Raw genomic sequence first — 25,641 nt, 5'->3', positions numbered from 1 at the left:
AGTAGGCCTACTGGGGGAAATATGATATTGCGTCACACACCCTTCAGAACCCCCCCCCCCATGATTGATGCACATGTTCGCCATAGGCCTACATCCGGCACAAGCGCCTGCGAAACCTTGCAAACACCTGCGGTATATAAACGAAAGAATAACGAACAAACCCAGGGTATATATACAGAACTGTACGAACACACATCGGACAACTTCCGAACATGTGTATTCGGCACACTCCGTTTCAAGTTTTGTGCATGCACAAAACTTGAAACGTATTGTCGACGGACTAAACAATCATCACCTAACACGAAACGCATTTGGCGGATAATAGCAGGACATATGAAGAACATAAAACGAACATTGACGAACACTAACGGATTTGCTAAAATACCATCCGTTTCTTATACGGAAGACCGATCCGGTGTAGTGTGACACTAACACGGTCTGGGTCAACGTACATCACCGAATGCATAAATATGCTATCCGGTGGTGAAGGCCTCACAGGAACGTATTTGCAACGAACACGGGCCGAGTGCAACGAACAAAGAACGAACATGAACGAAAGGAGAGCGAACAAACTCCGGCAATATTCAGCACCATACGAACACACATCGGATAAATACCGAACATGTGTATTCGGTACACTCCGTTTCAAGTTTTGTGCATGCCGATGGACTTAACGAACATCACCTAACACGAAACGCATTTGGCGAATGATAGCAGGACATAAAAAGAACATAAAACGATCATTGACGAACAACAACGGATTTTTTTACTCGGGCTTTCTCGATCGCGAACTGGTAGATTCCAAAATCAGAATTGTTCAGTATTGAAGTGAGCCGTTATAATTATGCAAGATCTGTTAAAGTGGTTTTCTGATGCCAGATTTGAATTCTACACAAATAAGTACCCCAGGATATATACTTTTGAAAGTTGTAAAGTGTTCCCTTTATACACTTATGGACCTCCAAACATCGTCTTTCGGGATTTTACTTTCTCATCAATATCTACCACCACACAGAAAAAGAAAAAAATTTGAAGAGGTGCTGCGGTGCACATCCCTGGAGTTGACATGGAATGGGTCCAGTGTGTTATTATTTTTTTGAGAAAAATGCAATTAAAATATAGTCACAAATTTATCAAGGGGTGCAATACCACCTTAAGTTGCGTTTTTGAATGTTTAAAGCGTATCATACCCTTTATATATTCCGACATTTAAAAGTATTGTGTAAAATGTTGTTTCTTTTTTGCTAGATTAGTTGTACATGTTATATTGTAAATGATTCCTATATAAAAATATCCTTGTAAACGCCTTGTTGTAGTAAGCAGCGCCAAGTATATAGTTGTACATGTTTACCTGTAAAGTACAGAAATAAACGCACTGTGTTATTATAGCGCTATCAGTGATTTTACAGTGTGGGGTGGGTTGACAAGTGGGGGAGGGGGAGGGGCACATCAAATTTTGAACTGGAAATTGTGTGTCTTTGGGAACTGGTGTTTCGGAGGTCAGTGTGAAATGCCCAAAAAGTTTTGGAAATGTCCTTGAAAAAAAAGGGGAGGGGGAGTTTTTATAGCTGGAATGTTCAAAATCATGTGTCTGTTTTGGTATCATTCAAGGGGATTCAGGATTTTGTTCGAGCTCCGCGATCCAACAACAGGGTCTTAAATCATGCTAGTGTTAATGGGCCTTGGTAAGAACCCAGACACGTTGAATTTAGTACCCCTGAACTTGAGTCACTTCATGTGTTCTCATTATAGCCTACTGACAACTTTGATCCATGGGTAGCTAAAATATTATTTAAAGACGAATTTTTCATCGCTATAGATTCCTACAGATGTTGGCGAGGAAAGTTGTTGGTCTTCCAAAGAATGCGTATGCTCTGTCAGCGAAACGATTACCAACTGCATGGAAATACCTTGTATTCCTACTAAGCCTTGTAACGTATCAGGTACAATTCAAGGTGAGATAAGCGATTTCAATTCTTGGCAACTGCGAGAAATGATTTTCAAATTTGCATCACAAAGTTAACCCTGGCTTTCAATTCATATTCACACTTATGCTAGAATACCAAGTCCCCAAATTAAAAGTACAATAATGGTTTCAAATAAAAGATGTTGATGTACGCTCGTATATATTTAGTCAATTCCTTAGCTTTCATTCATGTCATAACAATGCCGGGTAACAATGCTTTCAATGATACAATAATAATATCGTCACGAGCTGCTTAGTCATTGTTGCTTCACGCGCTCGGCGAATTGGGTCATGGGATCTGTTATACGTCGCTATGCTCATATAATGACAACAATGTCAAATCTGTTGTTTTATATAAACAGAGCACGGCTACAACTATATGACCAGTTCCGGTGAGTGTATGTGTTTTTCCGGAGAAGAGATTTGTGTTCCTGGTGTTACCATGGTTACTGAGAAAAATCAGACAGGTAAGGGTAACATCCCAGGGATTTTACAGTAGCGAATACGCGAACGCAAGTTAACGGAAGCGCGCATACGCGTAAAATTCTCTATGCCTAGAACTTGTGTGTGTATATACGCTTACATGTAGAATTAAATATTTTGGAGTAAGTGGCTAACATTGCCGTTTTATCCTGTATTCTATTGCTGATATCAACAGAGAAGACATCGATCTTGTAATGTTGAGTGGCAATGACTAACTAAGGGGCAGTCACTATTTACGCCAGGGGGGATGGAGGATTGAAGGGGGAACACGAAAAAATTCTATTATGATTGGGGAACACGAATTATATTTATTCCATTTGGGGGAACATGAATTTTTCCCCAGTATATTAAAAAAAAAAAACCCACTGTAAAACAGGAAAAGCAGAGTGACAGAACGGTAGTACATGTTGATATTAAAGCATATGTGCATATTCACTACTTTATTTAATCTTTTGACAGCCTTGGTGGCATGACATGTTTTCTTGGATTACATGTAACATAAAATACAATGTACAAACAAGGCTGATTCACTACTGATTTTTACAGTGAAAGTCAAAATTGTTCCCAGGTTTGTGAAAGTGCAGGCTACAGGTATTGTTTTTGTTAGGAGGGGGAACCTGAATTTTTTACCTGATCGATGGGGGAACCTGAATTTTTTCTGAAGCCAACAGGGGGAACATGAAAACATTTGAGGGAAAAGTTGGAAAATCCTCCATCCTCCCCCCTGGGAGAGTGACCGCCCCCTAACTTTCCTCTTGAAATAATTAGGTAGCTTGTTTTCGTTGTTGAAAGAATACAATCATGATCATGTTTCACCGTTGTTCATTACCACACCGTTCAACAACTCCCTTCTTGCGCGTCTGCGTGGTCTCGCTCGGGTGGCTAAAGCTACTCTCGCGAAGTAAACCACTCAGACGACGCGGACAGTGATTATAACAACGGTATGATTGAATCCCTAATTGAATATATCATGTTACCATGGTTACAGGCCCCTTTTGAGTTTCTATTTTAATATTTTTAGTTACCAGAGGCATCCTTCATATGTGTGTCAGCTCAGATGACCAGTTTCTGATACTGCCATTTGCACACAGATCATTTTAAGTCAGATACACATAAGACATGTCAGATGACCTTATTCATCAGTCCAGCTTTCCAGAAAGTGGCTTTTACCTGAGGCAATAGTGTCAAATGTTGACAGTGGGTGACAGGTGTCATACTGGAAACATATGACAAATGAGTTATTGCCCTCCTTTTCAGCTAAAACGGTAAAATACGACAAATTGTCTAAGGGATTTGTATCGTATGACAAGTGGCCGGCACAGAGGGACATTCATGCAGAGAATGTAACAAAATTAACACATATTGTGTTTGGGTCTTTGCGTGAGAAATGGACCTTTAGACCTTTTAGGCGGCAAAAAAGGAAAATCCTATTCTACGGACCCGACCCTGATTTTGAACAAATTTTTTGTATTTGCCCAAATTGCAAAATACTTACAGATTCTGACTTTTTAGAAGAACCCGACCTGCCAACTATACTTGAAAGGCCCGTTCGGCCGCGTAGATCAGGGTTTTGTTTCCTTCGCCTTCTGGTGATGAGATCATGATATTTTACCAACAAGATGAATGTGGCCTTTGGATTAAAAAACAAAAAGGTCACACAGCCTAGTATATTGAATTGCTATTTCAAATGGCGTACCGCGGTATTAACAAGTAGTGGCGGAGGAAGCATTTAAATTTAGTGAGGCCGGGGGATGAGCATATTTTGTTCCGGTTTTACTGGCGCGCGCGAAAATATTAATTTGAGACTAATTCAGCCCCAAATGAAGGTGTGTTTTGCTATTTGATGGGCCAGACTTAACGCGCAAAATTGTGTAATGTTATGGACCCAAAACACTGTTTTTTGGTGCTAAAATGGAAAAGGTACAGGGTATTTATTGCGTGATTTTTTTCTTCCATCGTGAGTTTGCAGGGGGGGGGGGGGGTGTCCTTTACTTGCAAAATTTTAACCCCCACCCCCGTCCTCTCCCCAACCCGCTTCCGCCGCCTATGTCATCACAAGTCAGTGAGTAGTGAAGATTGAATTGGAAGTTTGAGTCGGTAAAAAAACGCATTCCATAGTTGATTTGAAAATCTTGGCAGGCTCTGAGGCTTATATTTTTGTTTTTTATTATAGAAGCTCCACCGTGCATTTACCTGGGATATAGTACAATAGAATGTAATTTGTTAAAGGACCATATCACGGATCAGTTCTGCCCAAATTCTGTATCATCCAAACTTGAAAAGTTCATGAACGATATGGTACCAGAACTGGTAGGTATCGTCCACTGTTAGTAAGTAGCAAGTATCATTGTTGTTGCTGCTGATGTGCTGATATTGTTGCTGCTGTTTTGTTGTTGTTGGCAAGTATCAGACTTGGATAGTACAATCACTTATTGCTGTTGATGTCGTTTTTGTTGCCGTTGTTGCCACTGTGTGCCAGACTTGGCAAGTATCATCACTTCTTACTGCTGATAGTGTTTTTGTTGCCGTTGCTGCTACTGTGTGCCAGACTTGGCAAGTATCATCACTTCTTACTGCTGATGTTGTTTGTTGTTGTTGTTGCTGCTACTGTTTGCCAGACTTGGCAAGTATCATCACTTCTTACTGCTGATGTTGTTTTTGTTGCCGTTGCTGCTACTGTGTGCCAGACTTGGCAAGGAGCATCACTTCTTACTAGTACTGCTGATGCGGTTTTTGTTGCTGTTCCTGCTACTGTGTGCCAGACTTGGCAAGTATCATCACTTCTTACTGCTGATGTTGTTTTTGTTGCCGTTGCTGCTACTGTGTGCCAGACTTGGCAAGGAGCATCACTTCTTACTGCTGACGTTGTTTTTATAGTTGTTGATGCTACTGGCAAGGATCATCGGCAAGGGTCATCACTTCTTCTTCTGCTGATGTTGTTTTTGTTGCCGTTGCTGTACTGTCTGCCAGACTTGGCAAGTATCATCACTTCTTACTGCTGATGCGGTTTTTGTTGCTGTTGCTGCTACTGTGTGCCAGACTTGGCAAGTATCATCACCTCTTGCTGCTGATGTTGTTTTTGTTGCCGTTGTTGCTACTGTGTGCTGGACTTGGTAAGGAGCATCACTTCTTACTGCTGACGTTGTTTTTATGGTTGTTGCTGCTACTGGCAAGGATCATCGGCAAGGGTCATCACTTCTTCTTCTGCTGCTGTTGTTTTTGTTGCCGTTGCTGTACTGTCTGCTAGACTTGGCAAGTATCATCACTTCTTACTGCTGATGTTGTTTTTGTTGCCGTTGCCGTTGCTGTACTGTCTGCCAGACTTGGCAAGTATCATCACTTCTTACTGCTGATGTTATTTTTGTAGCTGTTGCTGCTACTGTTTGCCAGACTTGACAAGTATCATCACTTCTTACTGCTGATGTTGTTTTTGTTTTTGTTGCCGTTGCTGCTACTGTGTGCCAGACTTGGCAAGTATGATCGCTTCTTACTGCTAATGTTATTTTTGTAGCTGTTGCTGCTACTGTTTGCCAGACTTGGCAAGTATGATCGCTTCTTACTGCTGATGTTATTTTTGTAGCTGTTGCTGCTACTGTGTGCCAGACTTGGCAAGGATCATCACTTCATTACTGCTGATGTTGTTTTTGTTGTTGTTGCTGCTACTGTGTGCTAGACTTGGCAAGGAGCATCACTTCTTACTGCTGATGCGGTTTTTGTTGCTGTTGCTGCTACTGTGTGCCAGACTTGGCAAGGATCATCACTTCATTACTGCTGATGTTGTTTTTTGTTGTTGTTGCTGCTAGTGTTTGCCAGACTTGGCAAGTATCATCACTTCTTACTGCCGATGTTGTTTTTGTTGCCGTTGCTGCTACTGTGTGCTAGACTTGACAGGAAGCATCACTTCTTACTGCTGACGTTGTTTTTATGGTTGTTGCTGCTACTGGCAAGGATCATCGGCAAGGGTCATCACTTCTTCTTCTGCTGATATTGTTTTTGTTGCCGTTGCTGTACTGTCTGCCAGACTTGGCAAGTATCATCACTTCTTACTGCTGATGCTGTTTTTGTTGCTTTTGCTGCTACTGTGTGCCAGACTTGGCAAGTATCATCACTTCATTACTGCTGATGTTGTTTTTGTTGCCGTTGCTGCTACTGTGTGCCAGACTTGGCAAGGATCATCACTTCTTACTGCTGACGTTGTTTTTGTTTTTGTTGCCGTTGCTGCTACTGTGTGCCAGACTTGGCAAGTATGATCGCTTCTTACTGCTGATGTTGTTTTTGTAGCAGTTGCTGCTACTGTTTGCCAGACTTGGCAAGTATGATCGCTTCTTACTGCTGATGTTGTTTTTGTTGCTGTTCCTGCTACTGTTTGCCAGACTTGGCAAGAATCACCACTTCTTACATGCTGATGTTGTTTTTGTTGCTGTTGCTGCTACTGTGTGCCAGACTTGGCAAGGATCATCACTTCATTACTGCTGTTGTTTTTGTTGTTGTTGCTGCTAGCGTGTGCCAGACTTGTCAAGTATCATCACTTCTTACTGCTGATGCTGTTTTTGTAGTTGTTGCTGCTGCAACGGTGTGCTAGACTTGGCAAGGATCATCACTTCTTGCTGCTGATGCTGTTTTTGTTGTTGTTGTTGTTGCTACTGTGTGCCAGACTTGGCAAGTATCATCACTGCTTACTGCTGATGTTGTTTTTGTTGCTGTTGCTGCTACTGTGTGCCACACTTGGCAATGATCATCACCTCTTGCTGCTGATGTTGTTTTTGTTGTTGCTGCTGATATTGTGTGCCAGACTTGGCAAGGATCATCACTTCTTACTGCTGATGTTGGTTGTTGTTGTTGTTGTTGCTGCTGCTGTGTGCCAGACTTGGCAAGTATCATCACTTCTTACTGCTGATGTTGTTTTTGTTGTTGTTGTTGTTGCTGCTGCTACTGAGTGCCAGACATGGCAAGGATTATCACTTCTTACTGCTGATGTTGTTTTCATTTTGATGTTGTTGCTGCTACTGTTTGCCAGACTTGGCAAGTATCATCACTTCTTACTGCTGATGTTGTTTTTGTTGCTGTTGCTGCTACTGTTTGCCAGACTTGGCAAGGATCATCACTTCTTGCTGCTGATTTTTTTTTTGCTGCTACTGTTGTGCAAGTATCATCATCACTTCTTGCTGCTGATGTTGATGTTTATTTATTTATTTATTTATTTCTTATTTAACCTGGGGTGACCAATCAATGCACTGGCACTGTTCTCCCTGGGTTCCCAGGTACTACTGTTGCTGCAAGTGTTGTTGCAACTGTTATTGTGCCATCAGTCTTGGCAAGTATCACCACTTGTTGCTGATGTTGTAGTTGCTGATGTTGCTTTGTTGTTGTTGCTATGCTTGACTTCATCCCTTGTTGCTGCTACTGATATCGTTGTTTTTGTTGTTGCTGTTGACTTGACAAGTATCATTACTTGCGCTGTTGCTGCTATTCTTGAAGTTATTGCTGTTGTTATACTGCTTTATTGTCGCAGACTTGGCAAGTATAATCAGTATTTGGGCTGCTGCTGTTGTTGTTGCAGACTTGGCATTATAAAGTATCACCTGTTGCTGCTGCTGCTGTTGTTGCTTTTATTGTTGTTCTTGCTGATATTGTTGTTGCTGTTGCTGCTTCTCCCAAGACACCCCCGGGGTCACCCCTGCTGATGTTGCACATTGCTATTCCTATCATAGTGCAGTTACTGTCCGTTTTCCTATACACAATACACAGTGCTCTTTCCCATTGACGAGTGACCTCTACAAATAGCCCTACGTTAACAGTATGGGGATATGACTAGTTAACGTCGCTGTGTGAAAAATAACCGGCCAATATTAAAAGTACTCTTCTAAAGTTCTAGAAAATATAGTTTTTTAACATGTCCTAAATTTTTAGCTAATTTAGATGTTTGGAAATATTCGTACTTTGGTGTTTTAGTTAATGTTATAGGTAATAGTACATTGCCTAGTTAACGTCGCTGTGTGAAAAATAACCGGCCAATATTAAAAGTACTCTTCTAAAATTCTAGCCAATATAGTTTTGTAACATGTCCTAAATTTTTAGCTAATTTAGGTGTTTGGAGAGGGTCGTACTTTTGTGTTTTAGGAAGGACATGTAAACGACAGATAACACCAAAAATATGAAGAAATTATTTCAAATCCGTGTTAAGTCAAAAATCATTATGTTGCTCATTTTCAAGAATGCTGGTTTACAAAAGCACGCCATTGTCTGATTTCGTGAACAAAGCCACACATAACATTGTTTCCTTTCGTTTCCTTTATAATCGGTTACCCAACTGAAGCTATGAATACCAGCTTTATTGCGATATCGCACATGAAAACAGTCACTTGTGCACAACCAGAGAAGATCCGATTTAATCAGTTGAGCTGTTTCAATGAGTGTTATCTTGGTTTAATAGCTTTTAATGGGGTTAAGTCCTGCAAAGGTCGAGATGAATTCTACTGTAGACATGACTGCATCATGTTTTTGCTATTTCAGTTTGAAAATATGCTCAGATTTTTATAGTTACTTTGCGATATGTTTTGAAAGTTTTGCATAATTTTATATCTTATTTGCTAGACTTCCTGTCAGTTGCAAGTTGCGAGTAATTTCAGTGGTGAAATTATTCTTTGCCTCACTCCGCAGTCACAAATGGTAGGTATAGAGATTAACGGGGGCTTGTTTTGTATTGTTATAGTTAATTCCCTACTTGGGTTTTGCCCATAGACCAAAAGAAGAATGAAAGAAAATGAAGAGAAAAGTTGTTTTCCCTGCCACGCGTTTGACCGCGTTTGATCACATGTGATGCATGGTCTTGCAGTCGGGTTAGGGTCAACCAACCCTAACCACCTGAAAAAATGAGCAGTTTTTGAGAAAAGCATAAATTTTGATTTTCCATTTTGTCCACCCAAACAACTTGCCTTAAATGTCTAAATCGATTAAAACTGCATATTTATGTTCAAAAGACACTGAACTAAAAACAGTTTTCTCAAATTTTGAATTTAGTGTTTATATTATTCTAGTTTAATTCAAAATAGAAAAAAAGTTTTTGATCCTTTGTTTACCCATATTTTTAAAACAAAGAAAATATTGTTCTACTTATGGGCGAGCACCTCCAAATCACTCCATGCGCGAGTGTAATGTGTATGAGTTCCGGTAAAAATAAAATTAAACAAAAGGTATTTTGGGCCTTTCTGTGAACTTCAGAGCTGCCAATGGGTTGTGAAAAAAAAATCTGAAAGTTGTGAACGTAGGGAGCGAAGCCACCGAAGTCTCGCCCCCACGGCCGGGGGTCCATGCACCTTTGTTTCCAATGGACATTTTATTGTGAAATGTCATTGTACAAGGAATACATGAAAAAAAAATTCCACATAGCCCCAGAATGAAAAGTATTTAATTATCTTTGTAATCACTCAAAAAGCATTTGGTGTGAATTTTACATCCGAACTAGAGGCTATTAATTTTTTACGAGCCTTTTTATTTTACATGTCACATGGGGGTGACGATTAGAAATGGACGGCAAAATTGAAAAACCCTCATTTTGGGCCATTTTAGACACTAAAATGGCCATAAAAAAGAATAGCCTCTAGTTCGGATGTAAAATTCACACACAATGCTACCTGAGTGAGTACAAACATAATTAAATACATTTCATTCGGGGCTATATCAAAAACAAAAATGTCCTATACCCTAATGGTTATGGAACAAAGGTGTCCAGGGGCCCGCTTAAGGTCCCCTGGTGGGGTCCAGGGGCCGAGGCCCGGTGGGGGTCGAGGGGGCGAAGCCCCTCGAAGCCAGAGGGTTTGTACACATTTTACACTGCAGGAGACACCATTTCTGAGGGTAAAATTACATTCAAATGGATTAAAAAATAAGGTTATTTTGAGAAAACAAGCCTAAATAACAAGCCTTATGAAGACTACCGTAATCGGCCCTGATTTGGTAAAACGATCTAACTTGAAATTTGGACATTTTGAGATAAATCCATATCATGGGTAATGTGAGGGCGCTCCTTCCATTGGTGACATCCTAAAATCACCACCATGCCACCAAATAATGAGACTTTTATATTTTCTAAGACATTAGATCTGTTTAATAATTTATTTTATTCAAAAAGAAAAACGCCAAGTGTTCAAACTTTAAAGCTCTTTTTCTCGAAAGGGCGATTTTAATTTCAAGTTAGATCATTTTACCAAATCAGGGCCGCGTATCTATTATACATGTAATATTCTTCAAGGCTTGTTTTCTCAAAGTTATACCATAAAATATGCAAATTAGGTACCTAGGCAGAATTAGCACCCCAAAAGGCCATTTCTAACATAAAAACTGTTTTAGACTTTTTTGAAAAAATGCTTCCTTCATCCCAAAAAAGTGGTTTTAAATGTTCCGTTTCCTATACTTTTGTACATGAGAGACATTCTCCAAAGTATTTTTTTGGCCTTATAACATGGCCTACATGGCTGAAATGGATATATATAATGCGCAATATAAAAACGATGATTCATCAAATTTTTGACCCCCCCCCCATTTTTTTTGTTAAATTTTCAAAAAATATTTTGGGCCAAAAAAGCAAGTTATATGCCCTAAATTACTTGTTATTTAATGTTGGAAACCATAGAAATACTGCTACTTAAAAAAATGCCAATTTCTGTTTACAAAGTTGGATAAAGTTGTACATTTTAATTACTTTTACTTCTACTGATCAGCTAGCAATGTATACTAATTCAATGTGTTCCTGACTGTTCAATAGAAGCAAAAGTAATCAAAATGTACAACTTTATCCAACTTTGTAAAATACAATTGGCAATTTCTTTTTTATGTAGCAGTATTTCTATGGTTTCCAACAGTGTTGTTAATTTACCGGTAAATTATAAATGGCGGTAAATTACCGGTAAATTACGGTAAATTACCGGTAAAAAATGGTAAAATAAGTAAATTATAAAAGAGTTATATTGAACAGTAAAAATTCAATTCTTTTCATATTAAGAGCTACATAGATACTTGAACACAGTCCTGTTTTGTTGAATATACCTTTCCAAATGAAAATCAGCTTCATAAATAAAGCTGAAGTTGTAAGAAGTGAAACAAAATAGTCATGTTATTTACGTACATTTGTAACAAGTGTTTCAATATTAAACAACACACGGACACAGAACCTGTGTAGCCACTTAATGGCAAAGTTGTCCTGGACTATAACATCGGAGTAAACTGCATTCCTTTTTCATTTTCATGGTAGAACATTTATGCTAAGAATTTCAATTGAATGAACACAGCTTTTGTCTTGTTTTGATGCCAAAAGAATTATAAAATATAGAAAGCTCATGACATAGTCAAGCCATGGTCAACCCCTCAAAATTTGGAAGTACCATCAAGGGGGCTTGGGAGGGGGTGCTGCTTTCAGTGCTTTCATAATGAGGTGTTGTTTAATTTCTTGCATGAGTGTTAAAATGCCGTAAATGAAGATGAATACACAATCACCGACACTTTCTCTACTTGCTACTTTAGTCTATTGTACACTATGTAGTACAGTATGGGACCTATGGGCAGTTAGTTAGGTAGTAGGGGTCTACAAAATCATTATTTCAAGTACGTTGTGTAAATATTCCAAACAAAATTGGCATCTACTATAAAACAAACAAATAAAAACAATATTATTTGAAGTTTTAATAAAAAAAATCCTTTTATTTCATATTTTACTTAATTTACTTATTTTACCCTATTTTACCACGGTAAATTAAGATGGCGGTAAATTACCGGTAATTTACCATGTAAATTAACCGGTAATTTACTGACTCACAACTCTGGTTTCCAACCTTGAATAACAAGTAATTTAGGGCCTATAACTTTGCTTTTTTGGCCAAAGATATTTTTGAAAAAAAAAAATTTTTTTTTTTTTTTTAGAAAATCTGATTTTTTGGGAAAAATACAAAAAAATCGGAATTCCGATTAAAATCGGAGGATTGGCATCTCTGAAACTTGTAATCAAAAGTTATAGCATAAAAAAGTTTTAAGACCTAAACATGAACTTGGATCCAAAAAAAACTTGCATAACCCAATTTTTGACAAAAGTAGGCACTCGGCGTGAAAAAAAACCAGGTTTTCAAGGTAGAGTATAAATTGAAAATGGTAATGATGCAGTTTAAATACCCATGTCTCAAAAACTACCTGTACATGAAATAATATCAAATTTTCATTGATTAGTGGTATTTTTATGTTCAATATGTTACCAAAAAGGTCTAATTATGCAAAAAAAGATGCATTTTCTCATGTGTTTCAATGGGACACTTTATTGGTGGCGTGCACCCTTATACAAAACATTGTTTAACTGGGACAATATTCTCTCTCTCTTTCTCTCCTGTCTCTCTCTCTCTCTGCAGCACTGTAAAGATCATATGCCTACCTTGGTGAATTTAATCAAGAAGAAATCACCAAATATTACAACAGATGTGGTGTTATCTGTTATCAAAGTGGCTGTAACTAATGTCAAGATACCATCATCATTTGTCATCTCTGGAGCATCAGTAGTGGCTACATTAAGTGCATGGCCACTGTGCTACACCATTGCTGCATCTATGGCCATCACCATCATCAGATTGAAATGCCTAGATTTATTCTAACAGACCTTAGTCAAACAAAAAGTATGTCTCACATGAGTGAAAATTTAAAATTGAGAATTATTTAAAATTGTGTGGGTAATACCATGGTATAAATTTAAATAATTCTATGTTATGTATTTTAGCATGATGATTGTTTCAAAGTTGATACGTGACATGCTCTGTACAATTGCCTTGCATTTGTCTCATTTCACATAATATTATACAATGTATCTTATGTATCAATTTATCATGTATATTATAATATTTTCATGAATTTGTAGTGCTTTTGGATTCAATTTTGGGTGTAAGGTTACTATTATTACTGTGCAAAATTATATGTTTTATTTAATTATTATATTTGTTTACACTCAACTTATAAAGTCATTTAGTACTGTTTGGTAGTGGCGTAGATTTCTTGTTGACATGGGGGATGGGCTTGGAAATTTTTTCATGAAGTAGAGCGAATACAGCACCTTTTTTCGACAAAATAAGTTTATGGTACAAATACACACAAATTTTGCCACATTGAAGCTAAACCAGTTTAATATGGTACAAAGGTGGAATAAATTTGTGCGAAGCGCACACAACAGCGCACACAAATTGGCACTTTTTTTGATAAAATGGCCAAATATGAAGTTAATTTGGTCAGAAACCCACATTCAGGCATCAACATTGGGGGATGATTGAATGGACCATCTCCCCAATCAAAATATTGGGGGGATTTATCCCCACCCCCTCTGGATCTACGCCTATGCTGGTTGGCCTAATTAGCTCTAATTTGTGATGGTGTGGCGACTTGTGAACTAAACCTTAATCCATGAGGGTGATAACACAGATAAGCAGGCCCGTACACCCCCCCCCCCTCCGAATTTGCAAAAGTATATAAAAAAGATGCCCTCAATGTATCCCCAGGGGTGGGGAAAGTCATAAATGTAACCGTACAAAAGATGACCACCTGGCCCCTTCCTCGTTTCTCTGAGGGTAGGGGTCTTAATTGTGATCATTAAATGATACAGAACGACAGAACATATAGAGTATTCATTTATGCATTACGTTGCACTATGAAGGGAGCTCAATTATGACCCTTTCCCTCAGATATGTGAGGAGGGGGCCGGAAGATCATCTTTTGTGTGGTTACAATAATGACTTATCCCACCCCCGGGGATACATTGAGGTAATCTTTTGCCCACTAATGTGACCTATAGACCAAAACACACATCACATACACAAACCCATCTCAATATGTGCTTTGACCTTGACCATGGTGACGTTTGAAAAATGGCTTCAAAATCAAATTTTAGCCTCCATTTTCCCCCTTCCCCTCAAGATGTGGGTGATAGCAGATATTTGTAATGAGTGAATTTTGTTTACAACTTGGGGAACAAGTGATGTAATGAAAGATCAAGCACAATTATCAATAATATTATCGTCAAATCCAATGTTTTCAAAAATGCTGATTATATTCAACTGATCCTTTAATTCTTTTGAGGAGTGTATAAGATCTAACCCAATGCTATTGGGTATCATTTTTCATTTAATGAAGTAAACTACCATTTCTCCCATCCGTTTTGCACAGACGGTCAATACACAGTGGCGGCACTACGGGGGGCATTTGCCTCCCTCCAATATATCTTGCCCCCCCCCCCACTTCTGAGGCAAAACCCCCAAAATCACATAAATTTCCACCTTTTATCAATTTATCAATTTTGCCCCCTGAAATTCACTTTGCCCCCCCCGACAAAAAATTCCTGGTGCCGCCACTGTCAATACCAACACTTCAAACTGCAATCGGAGGTCCCAGGTTCAACCATCTCTAAATTCCACCCACTGGTTGCACTTTCAAACTCTTATACTTCCATCATGTCTAAACTAATCAGTCCATATCTATTGATTGCTTTGTCTTCATGGGTTAAATGTACACTTAAAAATTTACACAATGGCTGAATTACTTTTGTGAGGTATATGTAGTATCTGGAGGTCAAAGTTGTAAATAGGTATACAGTTTTTAATATTATTGCAAGGGACTGTCAATAATAGAGGTTATCCACTTTACTCATGTGTGACTTCTAACAAAAGGCGCTGGTTCCCGTAGTATTCCTCATTCAAACCAATTCAATGCATGACCTCGGAGTTACCTGCATGACTTTAGCGGGCTATTTTGAAACAGTTATGGTTGCACATACAGGCACTTCTTTTGAAAGTCCTAAACAAGGTATAGTAGTCACCGATATGATATGCAGCTTATAGAACACTGATAACCTCTATTAGCACTAGGGGAGCATAATATCAAGGGGTGGCAAGAATTTTTTGGTTAGCAAAGGGGGAGGGCAAGCGATTCCTAGCATATTGCAAGGGGGTGGGGCAAGCACCTTTTGGCACACATTTTTGAGGTACATACCTTATAAATAAAATGCTCTAAAAAGGCTTAGAAAAACAGTGCAGAAACATTCAAATATTCAAAAATTCCTGCTTGCATATTATCTAGAAAGTAAAATGGTAAATTTGGGTGCCCCAAAATTTGACATTTGCAAAGGTAGGAAAGGATTTTTTGGCATGCTGTTTGACAATTTTACACCCTTTTTTAATTCCTCCCACTCAGAATTATTACACAGCACCTAAATACTGAATAGCTTTATTGCATTTGTATATACATAACTGGTGGAGTAAAAATTATAATGTGGATAAATAGTTGTTTTGTTTATTGCATACATATGTACTATCTATACTGCATGTTCAGTGTGTTATATCAGTGTGTTATATATATATATATATATATCAGTGTGTTATATCATAGATACTAAAAATAAACAGTGTGTTATAGCCTATATATCAGTATGTAAAAGAGATGTAAAATTAAATCCTATTTTGGGAGCACAATTAATAAAAGCATGTTAGGTGAAGACCACGGCTAAACAACAACAATAACAACAACATCAACACCATAACAACATGTTTACGGACTGTAGGGTTTTCACATGCACAGCATACTTGCGTTTGAGAGGAATGTTTATGCATTGAACACTTTGATTTGAGAAACCCATTAAAGGAAGATATTTTCAAAATGCCCAGGAAAAGTATTTCTTGTACAAACAAAATTAAATTCATAACAAATTCTATCAACATGTTAAGGTGGTACTACACCCCTGATAAATTTTTTGACTAATTTTGCATTTTTCTCAAAAATAACTACACACAGGTAACAAAAGTTACGTTTATTATATGGCAAGGAATCCAAATTTCAGTGATTCAAGACAAGTGGTTCATTATAAGAAATGGGGTACATTCCAGCAGTACCTCTTTTCTTATCATCTTATCATAACTAACGTACCGCTTGTCATGGGTCACTGACATTCCACTGTAGAAACTGGATTCCCTGCCCTATAACTTTTGTTACCAGTGTGTTATTATTTTGTGAGAAAAATCCCTCATTTCAAATATTTAGTTTTGGTTTCTCTTTTGTTCAGAAACCAAAAATCAAGGGATTAAAAAGTGGAGATGAACTGGTCTGCATTCATAACACTATTGTGCTGGGAGGACACAAGAGGGTATATATAATCAAAAGTATAATGGCCTATAACCATACGTATATAATAGCCTATTGTGCTAACATTTTCATTATCGACATCTATCAACGCTGGCGACTTTTGATGCTCTCTGCCGTAGGTGGCACACTTCCATGACACCATAAAATTACACCCGAGTTCGAGATTCGTTTGATAAGTTATGCATAGACATCGTTGAGACATAAAGGATGGATAGATACAAGGCCTAGGCCTACATGTAGAAATCATGTGCATATATTGAGGGGTGGGGGGGGGTGTTTTGTTTATTTGTCTGAAATATACACGATGCATGATGATGTAGATGATTTGATTATGAATTAGATTATTCCCGAAATCACAACCCATACCTTTGTTCCCCCATACCTATATATAACCTCCTCCTCCCCACACTCGATATCGACTCTTCCCTATTATTCCACTCCACTCTTGAGCTCCCCTCTCCCCCTCCTTCCCTCCCACTTCCAATGCCCTCTCCCCTCTGTTTCTTTTTCTACCTTACCCTTACCCCCACCCCCACCACACACACACACAGACCTCTTTCCCTGACGATCTCTTCTTTCTCGAGTCTCTGTCTTCTCCAATAAATAAATTGAATAAAAGTCAATTTAAACCAGCTTTCTATGATATTGATCTTCCGTCATGCGACATGCACATAAATAGAGTTTGTGTATAATAGTGTATATCACTCAAGTCAAGTGTCTATTCATGGAAGAACTCTTTCTTCCATGGTCTATTGTAATGTCTGTCGAAATATTTCGATGGTCTATATATTTTCACAGTGAAATAAGCTAAGGCTGATTCGAAGTCTCAAGTCAATGCTTTCAAACTAAATCAATGCTTTCAAATGTAGACTGCTTTGTTCGACTTCTCTGCTCGTGAATATTGTACTGCGAAATTTAAACATTTCTTTTGTATACTTAGATCAGGTAACTCGAAAATCGTGTAATTTTATTCGTCACACCACTTATAAGAAACTGAAACCAAAACTGAAACTACCTGTCACAAATGTTTAGTTTTAAACAAAAGGTAGAAACAATGAGTTCGATATCTTGTGATTCAAGTGGTTAGGCAGGACAATAGGAAACCACGTGACCAAAACCAAAACCAAAACTAAAACTCAATATTTGAAATGAGGCAATGCAAAAATGGTCACAAATTTATCAAGGGGTGCAGTACTACCTTAAGTTCTACATTCTAATTCTAAATTTAACAACTGAGAAATTATAAATATAGGGCTCTTTTGGGATTTGAAGTACAATTTTAAGAAATCCGTGGGAGAAATCCTAGCAAAAATAAAATCACAATGGCTCTCCAGCCTCTCCATACTATTTCTAGAACACTTAGTGTACAAACATATTATTTTTAGCTTTATAACCGATTCTTTGTTTCTTAATGGTTCAGCAGCTTAAATGCTATTAATGTCCACAATGATGTGTAAAATATTTATAATCCTTTTGGGTATTGTTCTTTTTTCTGCATTGCAAAACATAAATACACATGTCTTCTTAATTGTAGACTGTCCCACAGTCTTGGTTCCATGAGTAAAAAGGTCCTATTCAGAACTAAAACCACCTTCCCCTTCACTCCACAGATAATACCCCAAAATGGCTTGTGTCCCAATCAGGCCCGGTTCCGCCCCAATTGTCATTTTGCGTGCACATTGGTAATGATCAATAGACTATCAATGAAAACCACTTCAAATATTGCCTGAGACCTGCATTGATTGTAAACACAACCGGCAAAACAGTGAAACCATGGAAGTGATATAATCTCAGTCCAGGGGTAGCGCTAGAACTAAACACTCCAGTGTGCACAGGGACCCCCGAACTTGCAGAAAATTCAAAAGTAGGGGTCCGGAGTAGAGTTTGGCGAGTCCGAGTTGCACAAATGCAGCATAAATAGTATGTCTGCAATAGCGCTAGATTGAAAAACTGGGGGTCTGCAGGGACCCCTGAACTTGCAGAAAATTAAAAACAGGGGGTCCGAACTCTATTTTGGTGGGTCCGGGACCCCAAAAAGCAACCTAGCGCTAACCCTGAATCTCACCTGACCCCGGGTCAGTAAATTCTAGGGAAGTGGAAGGCAATTTGAGATTGCAAGGCTGGGTCTGTGCATTGGGCCAACTAATAAATTTTAAAATGTTATATAGTTTAGCCACAGACCCGAGGAAGGGTCTAGTATTGCTAAAAAGGCATCAATATATTTTAGTAACCCTACCCACCTGGCATACAGGTTTTTTACCCTTATCGCCCAAATATTTTTAGCGTAAAATGTCAATTTTTTCACACATTTCACAGTCACAATAGCCATGTTTGATGTACAAAGTTCGCAATTGCTCAATTCAATGTTAAATCATTTTAGATCAAATGGCAAATGTTTGCGTACAATGTAGAATGTGTTCTGCATTACTTGGTGCTTTACACCAACTTCCACCCTACATGTCATAAATAAACTTAACACCATTTATATGGCTACTAGATCCCCCACTTAAATTGAAATCATGCACTTCATCACTTATCAAAGAGCTAGGGGCCTGTATGTTCATTACCCCCGGCTCGTAATGCCTCTTCAGTAGCACAGACTAAACTACAGATGATCCACCAACTGGCAAAGTGCAGCATTATCCGTTTATGAGGGTCAATCGTTCCAGTATATAGCACGCAATGCTGTGTGCGTGATTTGTTAGAGGACAATTGGCCCTCATGAATATGGGAGCCTGAGATACTAATCAAAGCACAGGGACTTCGCCTGTTGGTGTGATATCTGTACCTCTTTGGTTAATTACTCGGCAGAATAATTGACAGGGAAATTCAACATCAATTTTCTTAAAGCCTAATATATAATATAATCATTTGCAGTAAACCTTTGACGAGCGCGTATTTTAAGCATACATCGCGTATTTACTGCTTTGGATGCACTTGTCTCCGATTGACTGCTGAGGCGATCTGCTGTTGCTGAGTGGAAATTTATGAATGAACTGTGTGCCGTACGCATTGTTAGTTCCGACTTTGCAACATCATGGTAGTCGCGCTCGTCAAAGGTTTACTGCAAAATATTATAGTCATGCATGTAAAAATGTACAAAAACATTGATTGTGTCAAATCCAGTTGAGGGTTACACATATCTCACATCACACCAACCTATGCATGTATGGAAAATAAGCTGCACTGATAAATACAAGCACGTTACATGTAGTCAGGGCCATAACTAAAGGGCCATACTTGTATATTTTGTCAGCAAAAAGTAAGTGTTGCGACCAAAATCATGCGCTCGTCTGCTCGTCCCCAGCATGGCATACTGCCATAGCAATTTAGCTAAAAATAGTAAGTACTGCTAAAAAAAAAAAATTTGGGTCAAGGATTCACAATTATTAGTCAGCAAAAATGCCCCCCACCCCACTATTCAGACTGGGCTAGCATCAGACCTGCATGTTGTCAATAAAGCTTTCAAATTTCCCCCCAGTCAAGTTGTAATTTAAATCCAGCTATTGGGAGTTCACAAAATTACTCCTAGCACAAATCACAAATGTGCACCAATTACACAAGCCCATGGCTGCCATCTTTGATATGAGGGTATTAAGGAAAAACATACACTTAATTGTTACTAATTGATTGTATCGATATATTATTATACCATTAATTCTTGCCTCATATTTCGTATTAATTTTGACTATTCATTATATCAATGATCATTCATATATTTTGTATAATCTAATGCTTGCTTAAGGGATCTAAAATGAGCGTTTATTGCGTTTCGATAGTATTTTTTGTGGCACATGAGAGCACCTCAGACCTATCAAATTGTATTCTGAATACGAAGCATGTCTTTCTGATATCAAATAATTTTCATTTTTTGAAAATCACAATATAATACAAATTTTATGACAAATTATAAAAATTTGATATTTTTCAATTTTGATATATAACAGTCCTCGAAGTAAATTATATAAATCTAATGATATATTCTTAAAGTGTATGTAGCAGGGAGGAAAAGCTGACGGTCAATTGAAAATTTTGACCTTTCATATTGAAGATATGGATTTTTTCCCCAAAAAGACCTAATTTTTTTTGGTGTTTTGGGAAAAAAAATCCATATCTTCAATACGAAAGGTCAAAATTTTCAATTGATCGTCGGCTTTTCAACCCACCTACATACACTTTAAGTATAAATCATCAGATTTATAAAGTTTACTTCAAGTACTGTTAAATATCAAAAATATCAATTTTAATGATTTGCCATAAAATGTGTATTAAATTGCGAATTTCAAAATTCAAAATTATTTGATATCAGAATGACATTCTTCAGTATTCAGAATGCAATTCGATATGTCTGATGTGCTCTAATGTCCCAAAATAAATACTGTCCAAACGTTCATACCCCAGCCCTTAATCTTGCTTAATAATTAATCATGCAGTACTATATTGTATTATCATTATTATTATTATTTGTGTTATTATTATTATTATCATCATTATTATTATTATTATTATCATTACTGTCATTTAAAATGTAGTCTGCTTAAGGGATCCAAAATGAGCGTTTATTGCGTTTCGACAGTATTTTTTGTGGGACATGAAAGCATCTCAGACCTATCGAATTGCATTCTGAATACGAAGCATGTCTTTCTGATATCAAAGAATTTTCATTTTTTTAAATCACAATATAATACAAATTTTATGACAAATTATAAAAATTTGATATTTTTCAAATTTTTGATATATAACAGTCCTCGAAGTAAATTATATAAATCTAATGATATATTCTTAAAGTGTATGTAGCAGGGAGGAAAAGCCGACGGTCAATTGAAAATTTTGACCTTTCATATTGAAGATATGGATTTCTTTCCCAAAAAGACCTAATTTCTTTTGGTGTTTTGGGGAAAAAAATCCATATCTTCAATTGATCGTCGGCTTTTCATCCCACCTACATACACTTTAAGTATAAATCATCAGATTTATAAAGTTTACTTCAAGTACTGTTAACAGGCATGAGACTGCACTTTCCTAAAAAAAACTGAAAAAACTGAAAATGCGCGTGAAATTGGGCAAAAAGTACCAAAAACGGGCTGAAATTAAATAAAGTTGCGGAAATTTTGACTATAAAAAAAACTGAATTCAGTTTTTAAACTGAAAATTCTCATGCCTGTGTTAAATATCAAAATATCAATTTTAATGATTTGCCATAAAATGTGTATTAAATTGCGAATTTCAAAAAATCAAAATTATTTGATATCAGAATGACATTCTTCGTATTCAGAATGCAATTCGATATGTCTGATGTGCTCTAATGTCCCAAAATAAATACTGTCCAAACATTCATACCCCAGCCCTTAAGCATGCATTATTATATTACTGTATTGACTTACATTATATTGATTTAATCGTAAGCTTGATTATACTATTGATTCCTGATTGTATTTAATATTCTAGCTTTATATATTTTGTATTACTTTGTTGGCTTTTATGTATTACATGCATTTTGATGATTGATGAAAATAAAATATGAATGAATGAATGAACTTACTTCATACACATTTGAAATGAATATTCCCAGGGATTATTCCTGAAAGTTTTGAAATTTACCCAATACTTGAATTGTTAACAATTTAAGGGGGTACTACACCCATTGATTTTTTTTTTGCATTTTTTGCATTTTGTGAAGAAATTACAAAAAAATTGGACAAAGTGGTATGCAAAATGAAGGGCAAATCTTCTCGTTTTATTGGTGGCATCGGTATCAACGTAGCTTACATGCTTTTAAAAGTAGAAGCCAAAAGGTGGTACATCACTGATGATTTAAATTCACTTCATTTTGGAAAGCTTAATATCAACGGATTTCGTTAAAATTTTGGATATGTGTTGCTAACACGTTAGGGAAATAAAGTTGATATGTAAAATGGGAATAAGTGGTTCCTGATTTCTTTTATGACTTCATGAACTTGGTGCTCCACAACTATCAAAAAAGGAACTGGTTAAAATGCTTCTATTTTCAATGTTGAGCTATATTTTGTATTTTTAACTTGCGACATTATTTCACTGAAACTTAATTAAGCCATAGGTAACAGGTTACCACAACCATACTACAGCAATGTTGAAAAAAATTGTATTTCTTGTCACCTATACCACCATATTGGGTAGTTTTCCGTAAGCTTAGCTTTTGTGATTTTGGTAACTATTTTATATTTATTTGTGAAATCCATCTCAACTAAGCATTCTAAATTGTACTCACCATTTACATCCCAAGGTATATTAGTATATCCACCTTGCACTTCTCGATATATATCCAGTTAAAGACAGAATATCAAAATTATTCCTCATTATGATACATTTTGTATCACAGACTCTCACATGTGTATTCAAAATTGATGCTTAAATTTGACCTGAACCAATTGACCTATAACCTGACATACTGTGACCTAATAGCCTTTTCTTCTCATAACAACACATCAATAACAACATCAATATCAAATTGACTAATGACTATGCATCTATTGTGTAAGTATTTATTTAATTTATTCAGTGTTATATATTTTGCAAGCACCACTAGATTTTCTATAGAGAGTATAACAAAGGATTTAATGTATTCTATTCATGTACCCTACTTGAACATGTTGAAAAGAATAAATTATGGTTTGTTATGAAACACGCATCTGAGTTACCAGGATACGGTAAACAAAAAATATATAGGGCTAAAATGACTTACTATACAATGGTTTAAAAAACCTTTTTTATATATTTTTTTAAATTTTTTTTTTTTTTTTATGATCTGTGCATATATCGCCTCGCTATAAATGAAAAAATATGTTTTTAGACCAATCAAACCAATATATGGGTGTAGTACGCCCTTAAAGGACCATTCGGTGATTTGATCATCCGGAGGGTCGTAAAAATCATCAAAATTCAGATTTTGGCACTTTTGTTAGTGTCATAGATGTGCTAACATAGCCTACTAATGGTTGTCGAAAGACCTGTATTAAAGACAAAATTAGACCTTTCACATGAATCTTTCATTTCTCTACATAAGTAGAGGAATTAGCTACATGAATTTTAGCGGGGCTTCAACTTTGTTAATACTGTTGTTTTCCTTGCTTTTGCCAAAATTGTCATTTCAAAAATACCTTCACTTTTAGGCAATTATAAACAATTTAAATTTTTTTTACACTTTCATTGGGATCACTGCATGGGCCTTTAAGGTGGCTGTGTACTCTCAGACATGCATGTAGTAAAAGTGCAATAACTTTGTAATTATTCGCATAAAACATATAAAAGTATACATTTTTATGAAGGCAAGACATCAATAAATCTTAATATAAATACAGATTTGGGGTAAAAACAACAATTTTGAAGAAAATCACAAAATGTGAGTTTTTGGCAATATTTGTTAGGTACATCATAACAAAAAAACACTCTTTCCAAAATATTTTATTTTGTTTTTAGCTCAATCTTGAGGCTCCATACCAAAAACGTTTTTTTATTTTTTTTGATATTGGCCTTATTTTTTGAGATATTGACCATATAAGGCATCAAAATGAACTTTTTAAAATTCAAAACGCCTATTTGCACAAAATGATGCCCAAAATCGGAAATAGACCAAAATATAAAAAAATGAGAAAACCGTTTCTTGAGTCGATCATGCTTTTTACGATGATCATATTTGCTTACCTATAGATGCTGTATTTATTGAGTTATCGTGTACCTAAATCGTCATTTTACCGAGAAAATGAACATTGAAATAATGGCCGTTGAAGTTTAAAGTGGTCACATTTTGCACTTTCATCGAATCTCACAGGAGAATCGACAGTTTTCGTTTTTGTAACTTATATTACGTGAACATCGGGTAAATCCACAGCCCCTTGAGAAGTTTGAGCGAAATCCATTCATAACTTGATATTTAAATCGGGGAAAGAACTTGAAAAAACCCACATTTTATCAGCTAAAAGCGGAGCCATTTGACCACTAGGTTTTTGTGAAATCAGTGCTTCCGTGGTGTTTCCATAAGGCGCGCGCGCATGCAGATAAGCGTCGGCGATGTCGTCAGCGTATTTGTGCGTTAACAAATTGCGCGATACGCATACGCGATGAGTTGTTACTTGCGCGTGTACCTTGCTGGTACAACAAAGATTTTCTTTCCTTTTCAATTTCAAACACGAGTGGAATAGTGAAATAAAATCCTTAAAATATTGCAGTTGGAGTTTACAAATCTGGATTTTCATTCCTTGTATTTATAAAAAACATAACAAGGTACAAACATATCATAAAAACTCCATTTTGAGAAAGAACCAATGGCTAGAGTACACAGCCGCGTTAATACCATTCTCATCCAACTGCATCTTGGCTGTGCAGGAAGGGAAGTCCCCAGAGGTGGATTGTACAGGAAATTTGTTAATGCGATCAGACTTTATAATGTCTAAAAGCTTTCTTTGTTATCTGGTACTATGAATAGAGAGTACACAACCGATTATGTTCTATATATATTTGTATTGTATTGGCTTTTAATAAAATTGTAACATGAAAGGTCTGTTATTTTGTATTTCATTATTCAACCTAGTTCTAATTCCAGAAAAATACTACAACACTAACTTTTTGAACTGGATTTTTTGGAGATTAAAAAATCATCAAAATATTCCAATATTTCCTAAAATAATAAATTTTGGATTTATATAGCACCTTTTTCCAGACCTCGGAGGATTCAATGCCCTGTAATTTCGCTGGCATGTGAATCAACACAATCAAATCGCATCAACTATATATATAACCAGGTTACAGCTGAATCCGGCACAAACCTATCTGCACTTAGATTGTAACATACACCAATTATCTGTGCAGCTCCTCAAATTCCATTGGGTGATCAAGGAGGTTTTTGAAACCAAACAAATAATCACCGATTTTGAAAGATCCCAGGGATCCAAGTACACATACAGGGCACTGCCAGGACTTGAACCCAGGACCTCAGTGGTGCAAGGCAAGGGAATAACCGCTGCGCCAACTCGCTATCTAAAGATTTGTAAAATTGTAAAATT

The 25,641-nt window shown here is 36.9% G+C and overlaps 1 protein-coding gene across 1 annotated transcript in view; it reads left to right on the top strand.

Moving 5' to 3' along the window:
• The window catches only part of LOC140165377 (GDNF family receptor alpha-4-like), a 44,294-nt gene extending 31,069 nt beyond the window's left edge, over positions 1-13,225 (top strand). The window contains exons 9-11 of the mRNA XM_072188698.1: positions 1,820-1,955; positions 2,329-2,433; positions 12,841-13,225. Of these exons, the coding sequence (XP_072044799.1) occupies positions 1,820-1,955; positions 2,329-2,433; positions 12,841-12,848 (249 nt within the window). The 3' untranslated portion in view covers positions 12,849-13,225. The remainder of the gene's footprint in view (positions 1-1,819; positions 1,956-2,328; positions 2,434-12,840) is intronic.
• The last annotated feature ends 12,416 nt before the right edge of the window (positions 13,226-25,641 follow it).

The sequence above is a fragment of the Amphiura filiformis genome, chromosome 12 (genome assembly GCF_039555335.1).
Source record: "Amphiura filiformis chromosome 12, Afil_fr2py, whole genome shotgun sequence".
In the NCBI taxonomy this organism is placed as follows: Eukaryota; Metazoa; Echinodermata; class Ophiuroidea; order Amphilepidida; family Amphiuridae; genus Amphiura; species Amphiura filiformis.
Note: the sequence above shows the minus strand (reverse complement) of the source record. Positions and strands in the feature narration are given on the sequence as shown.